The sequence below is a fragment of the Rhinolophus sinicus genome, chromosome 1, assembly GCF_057876585.1.
Source record: "Rhinolophus sinicus isolate RSI-liver-muscle chromosome 1, RSI-T2T, whole genome shotgun sequence".
Taxonomy (NCBI): Eukaryota; Metazoa; Chordata; class Mammalia; order Chiroptera; family Rhinolophidae; genus Rhinolophus; species Rhinolophus sinicus.
In genome coordinates, this window is record NC_142501.1 from 88772670 (window position 1) to 88793427 (window position 20758).

The 20758-nt window shown below is 36.7% G+C and overlaps 1 protein-coding gene across 4 annotated transcripts in view; it reads left to right on the forward strand.

Annotated features, from left to right (window-relative positions):
• FERRY3 (FERRY endosomal RAB5 effector complex subunit 3) overlaps positions 1-19738 on the forward strand; it is a 45616-nt gene extending 25878 nt beyond the window's left edge. For all 4 annotated transcript variants that reach the window (XM_019756940.3, XM_019756939.3, XM_019756938.3 and 1 more), the window contains 4 exons: positions 1857-2059; positions 17866-17923; positions 18496-18563; positions 19173-19738. In XM_019756940.3, the coding sequence (XP_019612499.1) occupies positions 1857-2059; positions 17866-17923; positions 18496-18563; positions 19173-19265 (422 nt within the window). In that variant the 3' untranslated portion in view covers positions 19266-19738. The remainder of the gene's footprint in view (positions 1-1856; positions 2060-17865; positions 17924-18495; positions 18564-19172) is intronic.
• Positions 19739-20758: the final 1020 nt, after the last annotated feature.

Sequence of the window (20758 nt, forward strand, 5' to 3'; positions counted from 1 at the left end):
GTACTAGGTTTCTGACAAGCTGTCTGTGTCTTTTATTGCCTTCCAGGGAAATTGTAACTGTACTATTTCTCATCAGACAATTTTCTTTGTCTAGCTTACGTTGATATTTCAGGCACTATCCTTTTTTTAATTTCTTTTTCTGCTTGTGTACTTCTTTTATCTTAAGTTAGAAACAAAAGACCTTTGCCTGGGGCCTGTCAGTGGCATCCATGAGTACGGCTTATGCACACTGGTAACTAGAAAGAGTTAAACATTGTGCTAAGGTATACTAAGTACTTTTAACTATACTATATGTTTATCAGTAAATATGAGTAAAATCCTAAGGTAATGACTTTGAAGAAAAGGTGAAAAGAATTTGTAAGGGCAGGGGTTAGTGATAAAAGTATTTCTAAGAAGAACAAAGCTTTCCTAGAAGGACTTATCAGAATTTCCAGGGAGCAATGTGTATTTGTAAAAACATATTCTTTATATGTTTTGTATTTTACTTATCTATACTGAGAGAAACTGCAGGATATAGAAGCGGATGAGTTTTTTTGGTTCTGTTGGAGTTTTTTTGCCTAATTGGCTACATAGAAAATGGAATGGTTGTAGCAAGCATGGATTTTAAGGTTTGACAAACACTGTTCTAACATTCAGTCTAAAACATCTGTTCATTCATTCATTTAACAAATGTTTATTGACTACCTTCTGTGTACCAGGTACTGTTCTATGTGTTAGAGATAGAACATTCATCAAGGTAGACAAAATTCCTACAGGTGTGGAATGTAAACAATGGTCTCTTTAAACTAATCTCATAATGAAATAAAATAATTGTAATGCTGAGAATAAAATAAAACAGAACAATGTAAAAGAGAATAAGAGGGGTGAGGGAGTCCTCTCTCAAATGGGACAGTCAAGGAAGACCTTTGATAAGAGGCATGACTGATGAAAAGAAGTCAGCCATACAGGAATCTTGGGGAAGCCTTTCAGGATGCAGCCCTGACTTGGGAACGAGCTCTGCGTGTTTGAAGAACTGAGCAAACGCCTGTGTGTCTGGGCGGGAGGAGAGGCTGGAACAGATCGATAGTCAGTGTCTGGATCTTACAGGCCTTGTACACCACAGTCAAAAGTTTGGCCTTTTCCTGAATATAGTGCGAGCCTGTTAGACGATTTTAAGTAGGGGACTGATGTAATCTGATTTATATATGCATATAAATCATTTGGTTTACAATGTGGAAATGGTTTGTAGGTGGGCAAGAATGGGAGCAGAGAGGTTAATTAAGAAAACCTGTCACAAAAACCTAGGTGACGGATGATGGTGGCATGAACTAGGATAATAGCAATAAAAATGGAGTGCTCAGATTTGAGATGTTTGTTGGAGATGTTACTGAAAATAGTTGGTGGAGAATTGGATTGGGGATTGGGGAAGGGAGCATTGACAGAAAAACAGTAATGAAGAGCAAACGTCTATGTTTCTGTCCTAAGGAACTAACTGGACAGAGATTGGACCCATAAATTGAGATGGAGAAGAAGAGCAGATTTAGGGTGTGGGGGTGACAAATAATCAAGTAACCCGTTTTTACATGTTAAATTTGAGTTAAGCATCTACATCAAAATACAGATGATGAGTACTCATTGGATTTACTTACTGCTCGATGATTAGTTTGTGAACCTAATGCAAAATTGGCTATCACCTCTTTTTCATCGCCTTCTTTCCAAGAAGTAAGAAGCAGTAATCATATTCTTCCCGGCCAACATAGGTTCCTGATACACCTCTACTATTTCAACACCTTGACTGTCCCTTCCGTTATTTATAAAGTCCACTGATGACTGTGATTTATGCATTTGAAAATCACAATTGTATTTGTTGTTCACAGGAGAATTTTATATTACACGGCATTCTAATCTCTCAGAAATCCATGTTGCTTTCCATCTCTGTGTGGATGACAATGTGAAATCCGGGAACATCACTGCTCGCGACCCTGCCATTATGGGATTGCGAAACATCCTCAAGGTCTGCTGTACCCATGACGTCACAACCATAAGCATTCCACTCTTGCTGGTGCATGATATGTCAGAGGTGAGTACATCGAAAAATAGCATAATTTTATGAATATGTTAATCCTCTGTTGTACACTAATAATAATCTACTCTACATTTTAAAAGCACTTTTTTTTTTTTTTACTAATGGACCTTCGTATCTCTTATCTGGTTAGTAGAATTGAGTGGCATATAATACAAAACAGTGAATAATCCTTAATCGTTATGTTCAGAGAATTGTAACATTATTCTGTGGTAGGTAAACTAGAAAATCAAAGTTATCTATAGCTTTGGATAAGGTATATGCTCCTACTCCTCCCCCTCTCTCTCTCCTCCTTTTCGCCTTCATTTTTGTCTTAAGTAGCATTAGATCTGCCTCCACGTTTATATTTGGCTTAGGCTAACATTAAAATTAGTTTGCATTTGCTGTGTGTGCTTTGATAGGCAACGGAAAGAGATGCTAGATGACAGGAAAAAGCCAGCCTCATTTTAACATTTTCTCAAGGATGCTCTTTGGACAATACAAGTATTGGCTTCTACAATTAAAATTTGACATAATCATGCATTCATTTTATTAAGTACTATTTTTATTTTACTTTTTTTTTAATCTCTTTTTATGACTGCTTTCTCTCCTGCTTTCTTCCCTCACCCACATAAAAACTGGTTAGGGGAAATAATAGTTGTGGAAATAACACAAAGACTAAAAATTGAGCTTCCAATAGTCTGGAGGAACAGAGCAGTCTCACAGCCAATGGGGCACACAGGTCCTGGGACAGCCAGGGTCAGCCTGGTGGTGCAGGGCCCATGTCAGCAGCTTGGTACCTGCTGGTGTTGTTTTAAAAAGCAAAATGCTAACTAGTAAGTGCAGGTTGTGACTGGCAGGAGGGACGTTTGATCCTTAAAAGTTGTTTTGCACAATAAAAGGTGTGTGTTAATGCTATATTACAAAGTACAGTGTAAAAGATTTTATGTTTTACTTTTTAGAGTGACTAAGTGTTTACTTAGACTGATTATAAAGGGCCTCATTTTTAAATGCAATCTCCTATATAAACACACACATAAAAAATGCCATGTAAGACAAGAAGATTTTAAATGGTTTCCCACTTGTAATCCATTTGTGTTTTCACCAGACACATTATCGTTTTCAGAGCGTTCTGGCTCCATCCTATGAAAGCAGCATCAGACTTGTTAGTCTCTCATTCCATTGGCTTCTGTAGCCTCAGTCCTACCTAATATGGTATCAGGAGAGATTGACATAAACATGCTTTATTTTTCTCCACTGTAGCTTTATAATGTCTTAGTTCCATCTGGAATTTATAGCCATTGTTAAGTTATCATCCTAGGCCATCTATAAGAGAGTCTTTGGGGAGTAACAAAGAAAGTTTGTGATGAATTCCAGCCACAAGGAAACATCCAAACATTCCTGCAGCTGGACTCCTGGTTAACCAGTTTATAAAAATGGTCATATGTAGGTGGGAAACAACCTCAAAAAACAGTGTTTCCAAAAGTCGCTAAGTTCGGATTTACTTCCAGACATCTGATATGACCAGCATTCCCTCTCCCACAAGGTTACAAAAGTTACATGTTTTAAATTGGGACAGCCAGCTGCAGAACATTAAGTTGTTTCCCAAGTGTCCATTTTAATTCACAAAAGTATATTGAGCCACGATCTTACAGTTTGTTGTATTTAAACATCCATTCAGGTCAAGAAGTTTACTCTACAAACTCAGACAACACTCTACAGGATATAGCGGTAATATTTGTCTCAGGCTTCCTGCAAGGATCCCAAAGCATTTTCAGATGTTGCTTTCTTTCTCTAATAGACAATTGCTAGACACTCATTTACCACATCTTAGTGTGGGCAAAATGATAAAAATGTCTGAAACAGTCTATGTCCTGTAGTAAAGAAAAAGGACTGTAAAAATTAACGGCAGTTTAAAAAAAATAGAAAGGAAAGGAAACAATAATCAAGAAGAAAGATAACTAATATCACCAGTTTTATCTTTATAGATCTTTGTGATCTTAAGATACTGTCTTACTGGAGTCAGTCTAACCTGATAGATACGGAATGAACCTGCAAGTCAAGAATCCTGAGTTCCTGACTTTTATTTTTACTATTAACTTGTTGAATAATTTGTGATTTACTGGTTTTAGTTGTAATTGTCGTGGTTGGTGAAGATGTTTGTTTTTAACTTTTTATTAGAGTATAATACCCATATAGAAAAATACATATATCATAAATATATAGCCCAAATTTTCACAAACTGAGCACCAATGTAACCAGTACCCAGATTATGAAACTGAACCTTACCCAGAAGCCACCCTTATACTCCCTTCCAGTCACGTAAGCTGCAGTCCCTCCAAAAGGGTAACCAGGATTTTCACTTTGAAAAGCACAGATTAGTTAGATGTGTTTTTGTAGTGTATATAAGTGGAATGAGTCATATAGTACATACTCCTGTATCTGGCTTCTTTCAGTCAATACTATGTTTGTGAAATTCATTTATATTATTGTTTGTGGTTGTAAATTGTTCATTCTCATTGCTATATATCATTCCATTGTGTGACTAGACCACAATTATTTACCATTTTACTATTTATGGACATTTGCCTAAGCTTTGATTATTATGGATTATATTTCCAGGTTTTGACTATTATCATAAATGTTGCTGTGAACATTCTACTACATATGTGTTGGCATTTCTATCGGGTGTGTACTTAGGGATGGACCTGTTACGTGTCGGGGTGTGCGTATGTTTCGCTTTGGTAGATACAGCCAAATAGTTTCCCACAGTGGTTGTCCTTACCCCATTGTCTTTGAATGAAAAATGAGAAAGCCATACTAGTTCTCCCCTTCTGATAATGGCTATGAAACTGATCAATACAAGTATTTCAAGTATTAGTACAAGTATTGTAGGTGCTCAGAGGCACATACTTGAGAGTAAAGACTAGTCTTGCAATTTCCCTCATGGGCACATAAACTCAGAAAATAATTCTATCTAACTTCCAAGACAATCAGTGAAGACCTAAAGTATATACCAACTAAATCCTAATCACCGCAGCAGTTCAGCGTTACCCTAATCAGAAGATTCAAGTTGAGTAGTCAAAGTATGGCCATGAACTTCCGATAGACGGTGCTATCTGCAATTACAATCAGAACTGACATTTTAATTTCAATTTCACAAGTGTAGAATTTATTCTGTGTGTTCAGTGCTCACTTATCATCTAAAGTATAGCCAGACATAGGGCCCGCTTTTCTGCCTGAGCTCCAAGGTCTGAAGTGTTCCACGTGATCCGTTCCACTTTTTCAATGGATTTCTTTGGCAGTGTGTTCTCACAGGTGTGACAGTAAGGTTTCGTCACTTGGCCATTACTTAGAACTCATGATCAAAAACATCTGACCCACTATGCCGTGTACTCCTGCTGTATCGTGTAGCCTGGGATTTGTTTCCAGGGAGAGCTTCCAGACAGCAGGCCATGTCCCATGATGACATTCATGAAGTCATGTCTTCTCGTGACCGTATTGACTTCTGAAGCTCACGGTTTACCTTTTCCAAGTACACAAAGCCATTCTTTCTAGGTGCTGGTTTTAAGCAGAGAAAAAATGATAAGAATGCTTGGGATGGGGTCTCTGTGTAGGCAAATGAGGGCTTTATAAACAACGAGGATGCGTGTACACACAGATGCACGTGCTTGCAACGGTCTGCGTTTTCTTTCAGGTTCAAGTGCTGCTAAGCAGCATTAAGTTAAAGTAAATGGAATATGAGGGTTTATATCATATGAAAATTAAATTGTCTTTGACTTCAAAGATAGCGTGGGATCCTGCCATGAGTTGGTATCTTGGTGTGTTCTCTACAGCACTGATGAAACTGCATTCATTGACCTCATTCTGAAGAGTGCGAAGTTTTCAATTTCTGTACTAGATATTTTCTCTAGACCATTAACCACACATTTACAAAAAGCAAGAAAGCATGGTATTAATGGGTAAAAGGTGATGATCCTTTTTTTTCCCATCTACTTTTAGTCAGCCGTTAAATCTATCCCCTACTCTAACTTGTGCTTCAGTCTTTCACCATTACCATTATTATCCTTATTTTAACACATTGGGATAATATATATTCCATATGTTGGAGTTCAAGGCTAGCCCTGCTGAAGCTCTGCGCTTACAGCTCACATTAGTTGTATTCATGTGAGTAGTGATGCTTAGGCTTGACCTCAGCCTGAAATAACTCAAATAATTATAAGACACTGTCAGATAATGCTTTGCTATATATAAAAATGAGTGCCTTATTTATAATAATATAAATAGTTATAATTCCTTGATTTTGATTATTTTCATGGTATTTTGGAAAGTGGTATGTTTTAGAGTAGCATTTTAAGGTGATACAGATACTCGGTTATACGTTAGTATTTGTTCCTACATATGATCCTTTAATAAAAAATTTAACATAAGTGAAAGATAAGTATGTCCTAAATAAAATGCCATGATTCAAAACCAGCAGAAACAACCACACATAAAAACAGATACACAAAGATTTGAGACACAGACCATGAAATATTTGATTACTGTCTTTAAAGAACTTGAAGACAAGCTTAAAATATCTTCAAGTAAAAAAATGCTGTGAAAAATGACCTAGCAACTACAGAACTAAGCTTAGTTGCTGAAAGAAATTTTAAGACCTGAATAAGTGGAGAGATACAGTGTTCATGGTTTGGAAGGCTCAATACTATTAAGATATCAGTTCTCCTCAAGTTGATCTATATAGATTTAAATCTTAATCAAAATCTTTATAAGGCAATTTGGAAGCTACTGACAAGCTAATTCTAAAATTTATGTGAAAGCCACATGACCTAAAACAGCCAAAACAATTTTGAAAAAGAACAAAGTTACACCAATTGATTTCAAAACTGATGGTAAAGCTACAGTAACCAAATACAGTGTGACCTTGGCAGGGGAATAGACTATGGGTCAAAGGAACAAAGTACAGAATCCAGAAATAAATCCATGCATGTCTGACCCTTTGATTTCCAGCAAAGATGCCAAGGCAGTTCAATGGGAGAAAGGGTAGTGGTTTCAGCCGCTGGTATGGGAAGAATGGGATATTGGTATAGAAGAAAACAACCTTGACTTTCCCCCAACATCATGCATAAAAATTAACTTAAAAAGGATCATAGCCTTAAACGAAAAAGGTAATACTGTAAAACTTCTAGAAGAAAACGTAAAAGAAAACCTTGATGACATCAGGTTAAGGAAGGATTTGTTAGGATACAAAAAACATAAAGCTATAAAAGAAAAACTTAATAAATTGTACTTCATTAAAACTGAAAACCTTTGTTCAGCATAAGATGCTTTTAAGACAGAAAATGCAAGTCGCAGACTGCCGCATGACCTTGGGTGATTCACTGTACCTTTCTGGTTGTCCTTTTTTTAAATTTATTTATAAAGGTTTTTTTCTTGTGAGATACAAGTTACTTATGTACATTGTAAAGTTCCATGTAAACATAAGACATTATTATTGTAATTTTAAGAGCTATCAGCATCTCTCTCACCTGTAGGTAGATATTTCTTACTCACCTTAAGAAATGTTTTTGTTTTTTTTTAACTCAGGAGAATGAGTCAAAAGACAAAACCTTGTCCTGCTGCGCGTGTGCGCATCCCCGTAAGGTACTGCGGCTCACTTGCAACAGGCTTTGCACTTACACGGAATACGCTTCCTCTTTGGGGACTTTGAAGCTGAGAAGTATTGGAAACAAAATTTAAACATCATAAAATTCTACTAGTCATCTTTATAAACTTCCAGAACTTTGGAAAAGAGGATTCTTTATTTTTAGCCCTCTCAGCAACTAGACCCCTTTTATTTACCGGTCTTAAAGTATCTTGGACATAACAAGTAGTTTCCTATCAAAGTCTATTTCTGCTACAGAGAAAAGCACTTTCTTTTTAAATTCCCATGGATAAAACCATGATTCACTCAGCCTGTCTTTTTGAGCATCGCTGTGCTCACTCAGTGTTGTAGAAGGCATCAAAAAGGTAGTAAAGGTGAATAAAAAGTGGTTTCTGCCCTTAGAGAGCACACAACTTAAGAATAGAAAACATAAATCACATCTCCCTACCGATTGCTCTCCCACACCCCCTCCCAAAGAAAGACAGGGTAAAATGTGATCATTGAGACAAAAGAAAAACTAATACTTGGGAGTTCAGAGGATAGCAATACCATTCGTAGCTAGGAAAATAGGAAATACTTTATGAAGGAGATGGCAGTTAAGCTGGACACTGAAGAATGAAGATCAGGTTTCAATAGATGGAACTAAGAGGCGGGCATTCTAGGCAGAAGAAATGGCTTACGGAGAAGTGGGAGGAAGTGGATGACAGGCATTGCAGGTCACATTTAGGCAAAGGTGGACAGATGTGCTTGAGTGAAACCTTCATTTTTTTATTTAAACATCATAGAAGCTGAAGTAGTTTCGGCCTTAATGTAAATAGCCTTGAATACTAAAAGAAAGTCTTAGATATTATTCATGAGACAGTAGGAGACAATTGTAAGTTATTAAACAGCAATAGTAATATGATCAGAAATGTACTTAAGATAAATTAGCCAAATCAGTGCTTTGGAGGGGAAATATTGGAGTCCACGAAACTACGTAGGAAGCCATAGCAATAACTAGGCATGAGGTACAAAGACCATCAGAGTTTGGTGAAGAACTAGGATATTCAATAACAGATCAGCCTCTTGGAGGGGTTGGCAAGTTTAATGAAAAAGGAGTGGTCACTAATGTGAATTATGCCAGTAAGGTCAATTAGAGTAACACTGAGAAACGGTTTGGTAAATAATAATCATTGAATTATAACCCAACATCTAAAGTAAAGATCCATGAGTCCATACTGATATAAACGAATGAATGAATGAATGAATGAATGAATGAATGAGAAGAAACAAATCTCCCATGAAGAAGAATTCCAAATAATTCATGTAGATACTCCATTTTCAAGGAGCAAAACATCTCCACCTTTTAAGTGTGTGCTGTTCATAGTGAGTGACTTCTTTCCAAAGATTACAATGTGGGAAGATCTAGACGTGAGGGAAATAAATGTACAGTGGAGAAACCTGAAAAACACTACCCTCAACCAGGTGATCCAGCTCAATATCAACAGTCATAAATCATGTTGACAGTGTACACCCTTGATATGATGTTATGAAAATGACACTTTACCCCTGTAGTCCTCCTACCAAAACCCATAGCTCAAGTCTAATGAAAAAAAAATCAGATAAATCCCAATAGAAGGCATCCTCAAAATACCTAAGTAGTGTTCCTCAAAACTGTCAAGGTCATCAAAAACAAGGGAAGTCTATGAGAAACTCACAGGCAAGAGAAACCTAAGATGACACAGTGACTCAATATAGGAGTAGTATATTGGATGTGATCCTGGAACAGAAAAAGTCATCAGGTAAAAACTAAGGAAACCTGCATTAATGGATTTTAGTTAATAATGTATCGGTAGTGCTTTTTTTAAATCATTGGTTATTAAATGATTTGTTTATTTTACAGCATTTACAGAAAACAGACAATAGAATAAAAGAATACAAAGGATAAAAATAATACAAAGAATAAAAATATATTTGGGGTTTTATTTTTCATTGACAGCAAAAAGAAATCCTTTAGTGAGATCATAGCAATTTGACAATATTATGATTAAATGCAGTAAAAGTACTTGGAAGATCACATTCTACATTTGCCTCTTTCTATGGCTTCTAATTCATCTGCCTCCTTAAATGATAGGGTGAAAGCCCTTGTTTGTTGGGAAACATTTCCAAAATGAAGTTCTAGGTTCTCTTGTTAAATTTTTTTTCATGTCAGTTGTTAAAATGACCTGTGTGTGTGTTGGTTATTTCACCGTAATATCATGACCACTGTTCCTGTTACTCCACAACTATTATTTTACAGTATAGAAAAGACTTCAGTTGTAGTCTGCTGTTGCTTTAAATGAATACGTGTAAATCATTGAAAACCCAGCATGAATTAGAATTTCTGAAGCATTTTCCCTGCAGTTGTTTCATACAGTCTGTTCTCTTTCTTCTTGGTAGGTACATAGACAGCCTCCATTTTAGTAATATCCTAATGTAAGATGTTAATAATAGAGGAAAGTGAGCGTGGAAATATATGGAAATTCTCTGTACCGTTTTCATAACTTTTCTGTCAACATCAAACTATTTCAAAAAGTAAAGTCTCTTTTTTAAAAGCAATCAGGGTAGTACCATTTTGGATCTTTTAAGTTTGTAATACTGTTAAATAATATTTTAAGTAGTATTTAAATGTCCAAGTGTTGGTGAACATATGGTAAAATTGGATGGTGCATACATTGCTAACGGCGAATGTAAAGTGATCTAACCTTTTGGGGAAGAACCTAAATTTTATTTCACTAATCAAAAGAAATAAGTATCACAAGAAATTGTTAAAAAAAAAGAGACAGACTCATACACATACACCATACACATACATATACATAAATATGTTCACTGCAATATTATTAACAAAAAAAGTGGAAATCTAACTATAAGGGGCTGTTAAATAAATTATGATACATTAATTCAACAAAACAGTAGTTTTTAAATTGTGTTCTGATGATCTCCCCAGGATCCTAGCCCCTTCTGGGGCTCAGCAAGTTTAAAAATATTTTCACAATAGTAAGACATGATTTGCCTTTTCCACTCTCATTCTTACATGAGCATCAGTGAGTTTTTCCAGAGGCTACATGCTATATGATAACACAACAGATTCAATGCAGAGGCAGATGTGAGAATCCAAATGTCTTCTATTAAGAAAGGCATTAATGAGATTTTCATATATGTAAAACATTGCCACTCTTCTCACTAAATTTTTTTTTAATTAAAGTTTATTGGGGTGAAAATTGTTAGTAAAGTTACATATATTTCAGGTGTACAATTCTCTAATACATCATCTATATCTCACATTGTGTGTTCACCACCCAGAGTCAGTTCTCTTTCCATCACCTCTTTTTAGACCACGTTTACCCTCTTCTAGAGCCCCCTCCTCCCTTACCCTCTGGTAGCCCCTAAACTATTGTCTATGTCTATGAGTTTTGTTCTTTCATTTGTTTGTCTTGTTCTTTTATTGTTTTCAGTTTTATATACCACATATCAGTGAAATTATATGGTTTTCTACTTTATCTGTCTGATTTATTTAGTTAGCATTATAATCTCAAGATCCATCCATGTTGTCACAAATGGTACTATTTCATCTTTTCTTACCACCGAATAGTATTCCATTGTATATAGATATATAGATATAGATATAGATATAGATAGATATATAGATAGATAGGTAGATTAGATAGATAGATTAGATAGATAGATTAGATAGATAGATAGATAGATAGATAGATAGATAGATAGATAGATAGATAGATAGATAGATATCACAACTTCTTTATCCATTCATCTATCGAAGGACACTTTGGTTGTTTCCATGTCTTGGCCACTGTGAATAAAGCTGCAGTGAACATTGTAGCACACGTGTCTTTATGGATAAATGTTTTCAGATTTTTTGGGTAGATACCCAGGAGAGGGATTGCTGGGTCATATGGCAATTCTATTCGTAATTTTTTGAGGAACCTCCATACTGCCTTCCATAATGGCTGCACCAGTCTGCATTCCCACCAACAGTGTATGAGGGTTCCTTTTTCTCCACAGCCTCTCCAACACTTGTTACTATTTGTCTTGTTGATGATAGCCATTCTGACTGGGGTGAGGTGATATCTCATTGTGGTTTTGATTTGCATTTCTCTGATGATTAGTGATGTTGAGCATTTTTTCATATGTCTATTTGCCATTTGTATGTCCTCTTTGGAGAAATGTCTCTTCAAGTCCTCTGCCATTGTATGTTTTTAGCTTCTTTGTCAAAAATTATCTGTCCATATTTATGTGGTTTTATTTCTGGGTTCTCAATTCTATTCCATTGGTCTATGTTTCTGTTTTTCTGCCAATACCATGCTGTTTTGATTATTGTAGCCCTGTAGTACAAGCCAAAGTCAGGAAGTGTGATACCTCCATTATAGTTCTTTTTTCTTAAGATTGCTTTGGCTATTCAGGGTCTTTTGTGGTTCCAAACAAATCTGATGATTTTTTGTTCTATTTCTTTAAAATATGCCATTGGGATTTTGATGGGGATTGCATTGAATCTGTATATTGCTTTGGGTAATATGGCCATTTTAGCTATGTTGATTCTTCCAATCCATGAGCACGGAATGGCTTTCCATTTCTTTGTGTCTTCTTTAATTTCTTTCAAAAATGTCTTATAGTTTTCAGCATATAGGTCTTTCACATCCTTGGTTAAGTTTATTCCTAGGTATTTTATTCTTTTTGCTGCAATTGCAAAAGGAATTGTTTTTTGTATTTCTTTTTCTGAGATTTCATTGTTAGTATACAGGAAGGCAATGGACTTTTGTGCGTTGATTTTGTAGCCGGCAACTTTACTGTATTCGTTGATTGTTTCTAATAGCTTTTTGGTGGAGTCTTTAGGGTTTTCTATATATAGCATCATGTCATCTGCAAAGAGTGATAATTTAACTTCTTCATTCCCAATTTGGATGCCTTTTATTTCTTTCTCTTGCCTGATTGCTCTGGCAAGGACTTCCAACACTATGTTGAAAAGCAGAGGTGATAGGGGACATCCCTGTCGTGTTCCTGAACGTAGAGCAAAGGGCTTCAGTTTTTCTCCATTAATTATGAGATTAGCAGAGGGCTTGTCATATATGGCCTTTATTATGTTAAGGTATTTTCCTTCTATACCCATTTTATTAAGTGTTTTAATCATAAATGGATGTTGTATCTTGTCAAATGCTTTTTCTGCATCAATTGAAATAATCATATGATTTTTGTCCTTTATTTTGTTTATGTGATGTATCACATTGATGGATTTGCGTATGATGAACCATCCCTGTGCCCCTGGGATGAACCCCACTTGGTCGTGATGAATAATCTTTTTAATGCATTGTTGCATTTGATTTGCTAGAATTTTGTTTAGGATTTTTGCATCTGTATTCATCAGAGATATTGGTTGTAGTTTTATTTTATTGTGTTATCCTTACCAGGTTTTGGTATCAGGGTAATGTTGGCCTCATAAAATGAGCTAGGGAGTATAGTCTCTTCTTCAATTTTTTGGAAGAGTTTGAGCAGGATTGGTATTAGATCCTCTTTGAAGGTTTGGTAGAATTCACTAGTGAAGCCATCTGGTCCCGGACTTTTGCTTTTGGGAAGGTTTTGAAGGACTAATTCAATTTCGTTACTGGTGATCAGTCTGTTTAGATTTTCCAATTCTTCGTGATTCAGCCTAGGAAGGCTATATGTTTCTAAGAACTTGTCCATTTCTTCTAGGTTATTGAATTTGGTGGCATAAAGTCCTTCATAGTATTCTTGGATGATCCTTTATAGTTCTGTGGTGTCCATGATAACTTCCCCTTTTTCATTTCTGATTTTGTTAATTAGTGTCTTCTCTCTTTTTATCTTAGTGAGTCTAGCCAAAGGTTTGTCAATTTTATTAATCTTTTCAAAGAACCAGCTCTTTGTCACATTAATTTTTTCTATTGTCTTTTTGTTCTCTATTTCATTTAGTTCTGCTCTGATTTTTATTATTTCCTTTCTTCTGCTGACCTTGGGTTTCATTTGTTCTTCTTTTTCTAGTTCTTTAAGGTGTAATGTGAGGTTATGTGTCTGGGATTTTTCTTGTTTCTTGAGATAAGCCTGTAATGATATAAATTTCCCTTTTAAAACAGCTTTTGCTGCATCCTAAAAATTTTGGTAGGGTGTATTATCATTGTCATTTGTTTCTATGTATCTTTTTGATCTCTTGTTTCTTCTTTGACCCATTCATTCCTTAAAAGTATGTTGTTTAATCTCCACATATTTGTGGTTTTCCTTGCTTTCTCTTTGCAGTTGATAATCCAATTTCAAAGCCTTGTCATCAGAGAATATGCTTGGTATGATTTCAGTCTTCTTAAATATACTGAGGCTAGTTTTATGTCCCAATATATGGTCTATCCTTGAGAATGTTCCATGTATACTAGAAAAAAATATATAGTCTGATGTTCTAGGATGAAGTGCTCTATAAATGTCAATTATGTCCATTTTATCTAATGTATCATTTAGGGCTGCTATTTCTTTATTTATTTTATGTTTGGATGATCTATCCATAGCTGTCAATGATATATTTAGGTCCCCTACTATAATTGTATTTTGGTCAATTTCTCCCTTTAGTTCTGTTAGTAGTTGCTTGGTATATTTTGGTGCTCCCTGATTGGGGGCATACATATTGATGACTGTTATGTCTTCTTGTTGTATAGTCCCCTTTATCATTATGAAATCTCCATCTTTGTCTCTTGTTACCTTTTTTATCCTGAATTCTGTTTCATCTGATATCAGTATGGCTACACCTGATTTTCTCTGGATACCATTTGCTCGGAGTGTCAATTTCCACCCTTTCACTTTGAGTCTATGTTTGTCCTGGTAGCTAAGATGTGTCTCTCAGAGGCAGCATATGATTGGGTTTAGAGTTTTTACCTAATCTGCTACTCTGCGCCTTTTCGTTGCTGAGTTCAGTCCATTTACATTTAGGGTGATTATTGATATGTGAGGATTTTCTATCTCATTTGTCTTTAGTTTTCTGGTAAGACTGTGTCTCCATTGTTTCTTTGCCTTTTTGTTGTTGTCTATTATTTCTGTGTGGTGGTATTCTAGGATTTTTCCCTGTTTCTTCTTTTATTACAGTATATATTTCAGTTCTGAATTTTTTTGAGTGGTTACCATTACGTTTATGTAAAAGAAAATTTCGTATTTAGAGTATTCCATTTTCTTCACCACGCTTACTTTCTCCATTCCCATTTTCCGGTTCAGACCTTTACTCTTCCCCCTTTTATGTTTTGGTTGTCATAAATTATCCCTATTTGTGCTGGCCAAATAGCCTCCTTCAGCATTTCTTGTAGTGCAGGTCATGTGTTAGAAAATTCCTTCAGCTTCTGTATGTCTGGAAAGGTCTTTATTCCTCCTCCATACCTAAAGGGTATCTTTGCTGGATATATTATTCTTGGCTCATAATTTCTCTCTTTCAATAATTTGAACATTTGATGCCACTCCCTCCTGGCTTGTAGAGTTTCTGCTGAGAGATCTGAGATAATCTAATGGCTTTCCTTTGTAGGCTACTGTCTTCTTTTCCCTGGCTGCCTTGAGGATTTTTTCTTTGTCGTTGATTTTTGACAGCTTCAATACAATGTGCCTTGGAGAAGGCCTGTTGGGGTTGAGGTAATTAGGTGTTCTATTTACTTGTTGGGTTTAAGGATCCAGTTCTTTCCACAAGTTTGGGAAGTTCTCTTTGACTATTTGTTTGAATATACTCTATGTTCCCTTCTCCCTTTCTTCTCCTTCTGGTATGCCCATTATTCTTATATTGCTCTTTCTGATGGAATCAGAAAGTTCTTGTAGAGTTCTTTCATTTCTTTTAAGTCTCAAGTCTCTTTCTTTTTCCATCCGTGTCATTTCCCGATTTCTATCTTAGATGTCACTGATTCTTTCCAACATCTGGTCAACTCTACTATCTAAGCTGGCTATTTCATTCTTCATTTCTTTTATTGAGTTCTTAATCTCCAGAAATTCTATTTGGTTCTTTTTAAAATTTTCAGTCTCTTTTGTAAAATGTTCATCTTGTTCTTTGATTGTGTTTCTGAGTTCATTAAACTTCCTTTCTGTGTTTCCTTGCATCTTGAGTTTTTTCAGAACTGCAATCTTGAATTCTCTGTCATTTAAGTCACATATTTCCATGTCTTTAAGTTCATTTTCTGGAGACTTTTCATTTTCTTTCTGAGCTGTCTTATTACCTTGGTTATTCATGGCTATTAATGATTTATTATTTCTCTTCCTAGACATCTACAGGAGTGGGTTCTCCAAAAGATTGATAGAAAGAGGTCTTTCTTTTGTTTTCCAGTAGGGTTGGTAGAATGTTTTATTTTCTCTCCGACTGCAGCCTTTTATTCTCTCTCACACTGTAGTGTTATATTTTCTCTGCACTATTCTGGCTTCTCACATAATGGGGGGATTCCATGGAAGGCGGGCTTCTCCTCTGTCAACAATTCGCCTGGGTCATAGGGCACCACCTCCATGGGGGGATGTGGAGAGCTTCTGAAGTTCCAAAGCTCTTCCTGCACCAGATTCAGAGCCCGTGTTTTTCAGCAGCTCTGTTTACTCCTGCAGGGATCCGCCCAGATAAGTGAGGACAGGAGTGTGGTGCGTTGTGAGAGGTGGCCCAGAGCAATGGCGGCGACCACCACCACAGCCGGTCCTGCTTCCACAGCTCCCTCCCCTTTGCCGGAACTAGTTGGGCTGCAAATCTGTGTCTGCAGTCCAGTTTTCAGAACAGCAAATATTCTGTTATTTTGCTCTGACACTGTTACTGTTCTGCTTCTAGCACCGGGCAGGTGGGGGCGGGGCGAGCTCTGGGAGGGTAGGAGGGGGTGGCTAGTCTCAGTGCCTAAGGCTCCGTTCTCTGCACGGCAGTGCGGGCTTAAACCCCCGTTTTCAGCCTTCTTCCCTCAGTCTTTTCTCCGAGGTCTCTGCCGTGAGCGTTGGGTTCAGCCGTGTTATATGCTGTCCCCTCAGCCCTGTGGGCCATAAGTGGAGCCCTAGCAGTCCGAGTCCTTCCCTCTCCCACAGCTGCGGTGGTTCCGGGAAGCAGCGAGCTCGGAGCACTGAGCTGGGTCTGCGTCCTGCGTCAGTGTGGCTCCATCTCTGCGCTTCTCCCTTCTCTGCGCTTCTCCCTTCCCTCCTCCCCCCGCTCGCGCGAATCTCCCACCTGTAGGTGATTTCAGTCGGTAGTGGGCCTCTTCGTCTTGCCTGTCTGCTGTGCAGGGAATCCTTTGTGGAGTTTTTGTTGTTTGATTAGTTGTAAATTCCACGGGAGATTTACAGAGGCTCACCTCACGGCGCCATTTTTATGACATCATTTGGTAAAATTTTTTGTTTTAGAAAATATAGTTACTTTCCATTTAAAAAAAGTATGTTAACATGTTTATCGTCTTTAAATAAAATTAGTATTTTAGTAGTTTTCATTTCTAATGCAATAAATATCTAGAGATATAAACTCATCGGAGTGTTCAGTGATTTTTAGAAGTGTAAAAAGATCCTAAGACCCAAAAAGATCGAGAATCACTGTAATAAAATAGTAAACATATTTTATCGTTATAACTATGAGGACTTGCAACATGGGAAAATAATTCTGATATAGTGAAAAGAAATAGAATTTAAAATGGCATAATTGCTGATCATAATTAGGAAAAATTATAAAATGTATTGGCTAGAGTCTGACACGGGCACTCAGTCAAGATTAGACAGGAATATAGAAAAATAAGTGCATTTGGTTTGTGAGGTGGTTGGGGTGGGGTGGTTGTTTATTTCTATTACTTTTGTAATAAGATAATAAAAACATTTTAATGTGTTGCTTATTCAAATATTGTACAATTTAATAGAATTATTCAAGTTAACATATTGATAATAGTAGTTGGAGTATCTACATCATTTATGTTTTTGTTTAGAATTATACTAGATATGTTCATTTTTAAAATTATATTTACTAGGCTAATTAAATTAACATTTCACAAGTATAGTATAACAGCTGGAAGAAGTCATATGCCTGAAAATCCAAGGAAATCCAGCTGAAATGAGCAAATAGTTGCCCAAATCTATTCACAAACTGGATGACCCACATTATAGATAAATAAAGATCTGACTATATGTATTGTTTTTAATTTATTGAAAACAAGATTTGTTTTGTTTCTGCTTTTAGGAAATGACTATCCCGTGGTGCTTAAGGAGAGCAGAGCTTGTGTTTAAGTGTGTTAAAGGTGAGCATAACGTTGTATTTAACAACGGCCTATTTGTCTTTCTTCCAAATATTGAAAGCAGAGCAACCCAGGAGAAAGAATGTGAAAGTTACCCCTGCTAGCTGGTGCCTCAATTAAATGGGTTTAATAAGGAAATAATTCATAACGGGCTTTTTTACTTACCTTTTTCTCGTCGCAAAATAAGTGTCCTGCCCTTTTGACATACAGGATATTTGGACATTATTTATATTTGGCTCTGATTATAGCTTGTTCTCTATTGCCTTTTACTTTCTTAAAAAGAAACAAAACATGAGCCACGTGTTTAATTAGACTTTAATAATCTGTTTTGGCTTCATCGTGTGGAGACTAAACAGGACTTGAGAAATCATAAGGAAGCGTGTGTTGACTAAACCATGTTAAACCTCTTTGGTATGGAGAACCAAGGATTGCAGAAGCCTCTCCTACAGGCAGGCGGCTACCTCAAAAGTCAAGATATGAAGATGCACAACGAAAATTCAGTTTATTTCAGTAAAGGATTTGTAGGTTTGAAGACCAGCACTCATAATTAAGCAAAGTCTATTGTTCTGTTTTAGGTTTCATGATGGAAATGGCTTCGTGGGATGGAGGGATTTCTAGGACAGTGCAGTTTCTGGTACCACAGGTGTGTTATCTGAGTAGGGCTCACCCCAACTTAATCTCTGTTATTATATTCCTCACTGATAGAGTGAGCACACTGCCCCTAATATTTAAAAAATGCTATCAGCTTCCTGTTTTTTAAGGGGAGAAGTGTTTGGATGCCATAAAGCACTTAGTTTATTGTCAAGATCTCAGACTCTCCACTCAGGATCTTTTATTTCACTCCAAAACCAAACTTGACTCATCTTTGCTTTGTTCTGTTCTTCCCACATTTATGTTACATAGATCTTGAAGAGTTCATAAATAAAGGCATTGATTAGCAGAGAATGATTCCGTCTTCTGTATAGACCTTAGCAAAGTTAGTGGAACTTTTATTATTCATTACCCTGGTGTTATCTAGGGTTTTTTCTGGTAATCACACCTCTTATTTGACAGAAACAACATAGGTTCTCAGAGGACGGACAGAGCAGGAAAACACCCCGCCCAAAGCCGGGCAGTTAAATCAGCCATGAATGATAATTTTTACGTATTGCACGACGTATCTAGAACTAGTTCCATAATTTAAAATATTTAAAAATTGTTTAAAAATCAATGACGATGTAACAAATACAAACTTCTTTTTAACCTCTTACAGAGTATTTCTGAAGAAATGTTTTATCAACTTAGTAACATGCTTCCCCAGATCTTCCGAGTATCATCAACACTTACTCTGACATCCAAGCACTAAACCCTCATAGATCAACATGCTGGAGGAAGAGGATTGTTAAACTCTCCAGGAACTCAAGCTCTGCTGGGATAAGGTCAAGCAGAAGATGCCCAAAAAGAGAACTTGCGACCCAAGCCACACATCAAATCATGATAGATGTCTGTTAAACATTCTAAAAGTTCATCTAGTGTACAGGCCAGTGATTAGCCCCTTCCTTATACAGTTATTCTTAAAGTCTCTTCCTGGAAAAAAAAAAAAAATGACTTTTTTTTTTTATTGTAATGTCCTATCTGAATATTAGTAAGTTAAAACTTTCTATATACCACACATGGACACTTGATGTAGGGAATTGTTCACTACATTTTCATGGAGACATTTGTCTTTTCCCAAAGAGTTGAATCCTATCAGGTGCAAGGCTTAATGAAGCAAACAAGTAAAACCTTCCCTCTATCTTCTTTGCCTTGAAAAATAAAAAGCACTGAAGTATAAAAGTATTGCAAGTATGGCTGTCTTGTGAAAATCTTTGTAAAAACACAAATACATGAAACAGATGTACTTATTGTTTTAAATTCTATTTCAAAAACTTGCTTTTAATGTATTCTTTCTAAGGTTTTATAAGTTGAAAGTCAGAAAAAGGCTGGATCCTTTACCTCTGTCCCATCTTCCCTAGGTCACCTCACCCTTGTCTGGTAATAGCATTTCATGGGCTGGGAGGATAGTGTGCTGATTTGCAAGCCCGATGGAAGTTAGTTTAAACCAGCACCTTGCTCGTCAACTTCGTGACAGTCAAACAGTGAGAATCCTTCTCGCTCCACCCCGCTTCCTGCATTCTCAGTTTCCTTACCCATTCTCCTACTGCATTTCTTTGCTGGTAACTGTCCCATTTCTGTCTCTGCTCTTCTTTTTCCTCATCTTTTCCATCGTCTGTCCTTGTAGAACTCTGTCCTCAGATGCTGTGGATCACCGACGTGTCCCATGTATAACATTTGCAATGAGCAGTGACTACATTGCCCAAAGGCATTTACAAAGCAATAGTTTCGTTAAATTCAGATCGTATGGATGTTGTAACTGGCTAATAGAGTGAAATGGATGACTTCTGACATCGTGAAAGAAACAAAAAGCACTCTGCTGATATGCCTACATGTAGTACCTTATATAATAGAAACTCTTGTGGCATGCCAACTGCTTTCCCATAACATAGGAAATGTCCTGATTTTCTACTCAAGGAAATGCCTGTCTAAGTAACAACATTAAGGAGAATACCCCTTCAAGATTGAGTCCATAGCACACTAACACTTTCCCAATCCTTTTTCAGGGAACCTGTAATCCCACCAAGAAGAAGGTAGGTATTCTGCCCTGGGAGTGAGATGCTGTCTTCCAGGCATCATTGCTAATAATGAAGACTGATTCTAACGCAAAGCAGGGTTGACAGAAGTAGAAAATCAGGGTGTGCTAAAGCCCTGTCAGAGGCTGTTTTAGTTTATAACATGACAGGTCAGGTTGGAGGAGAGTGT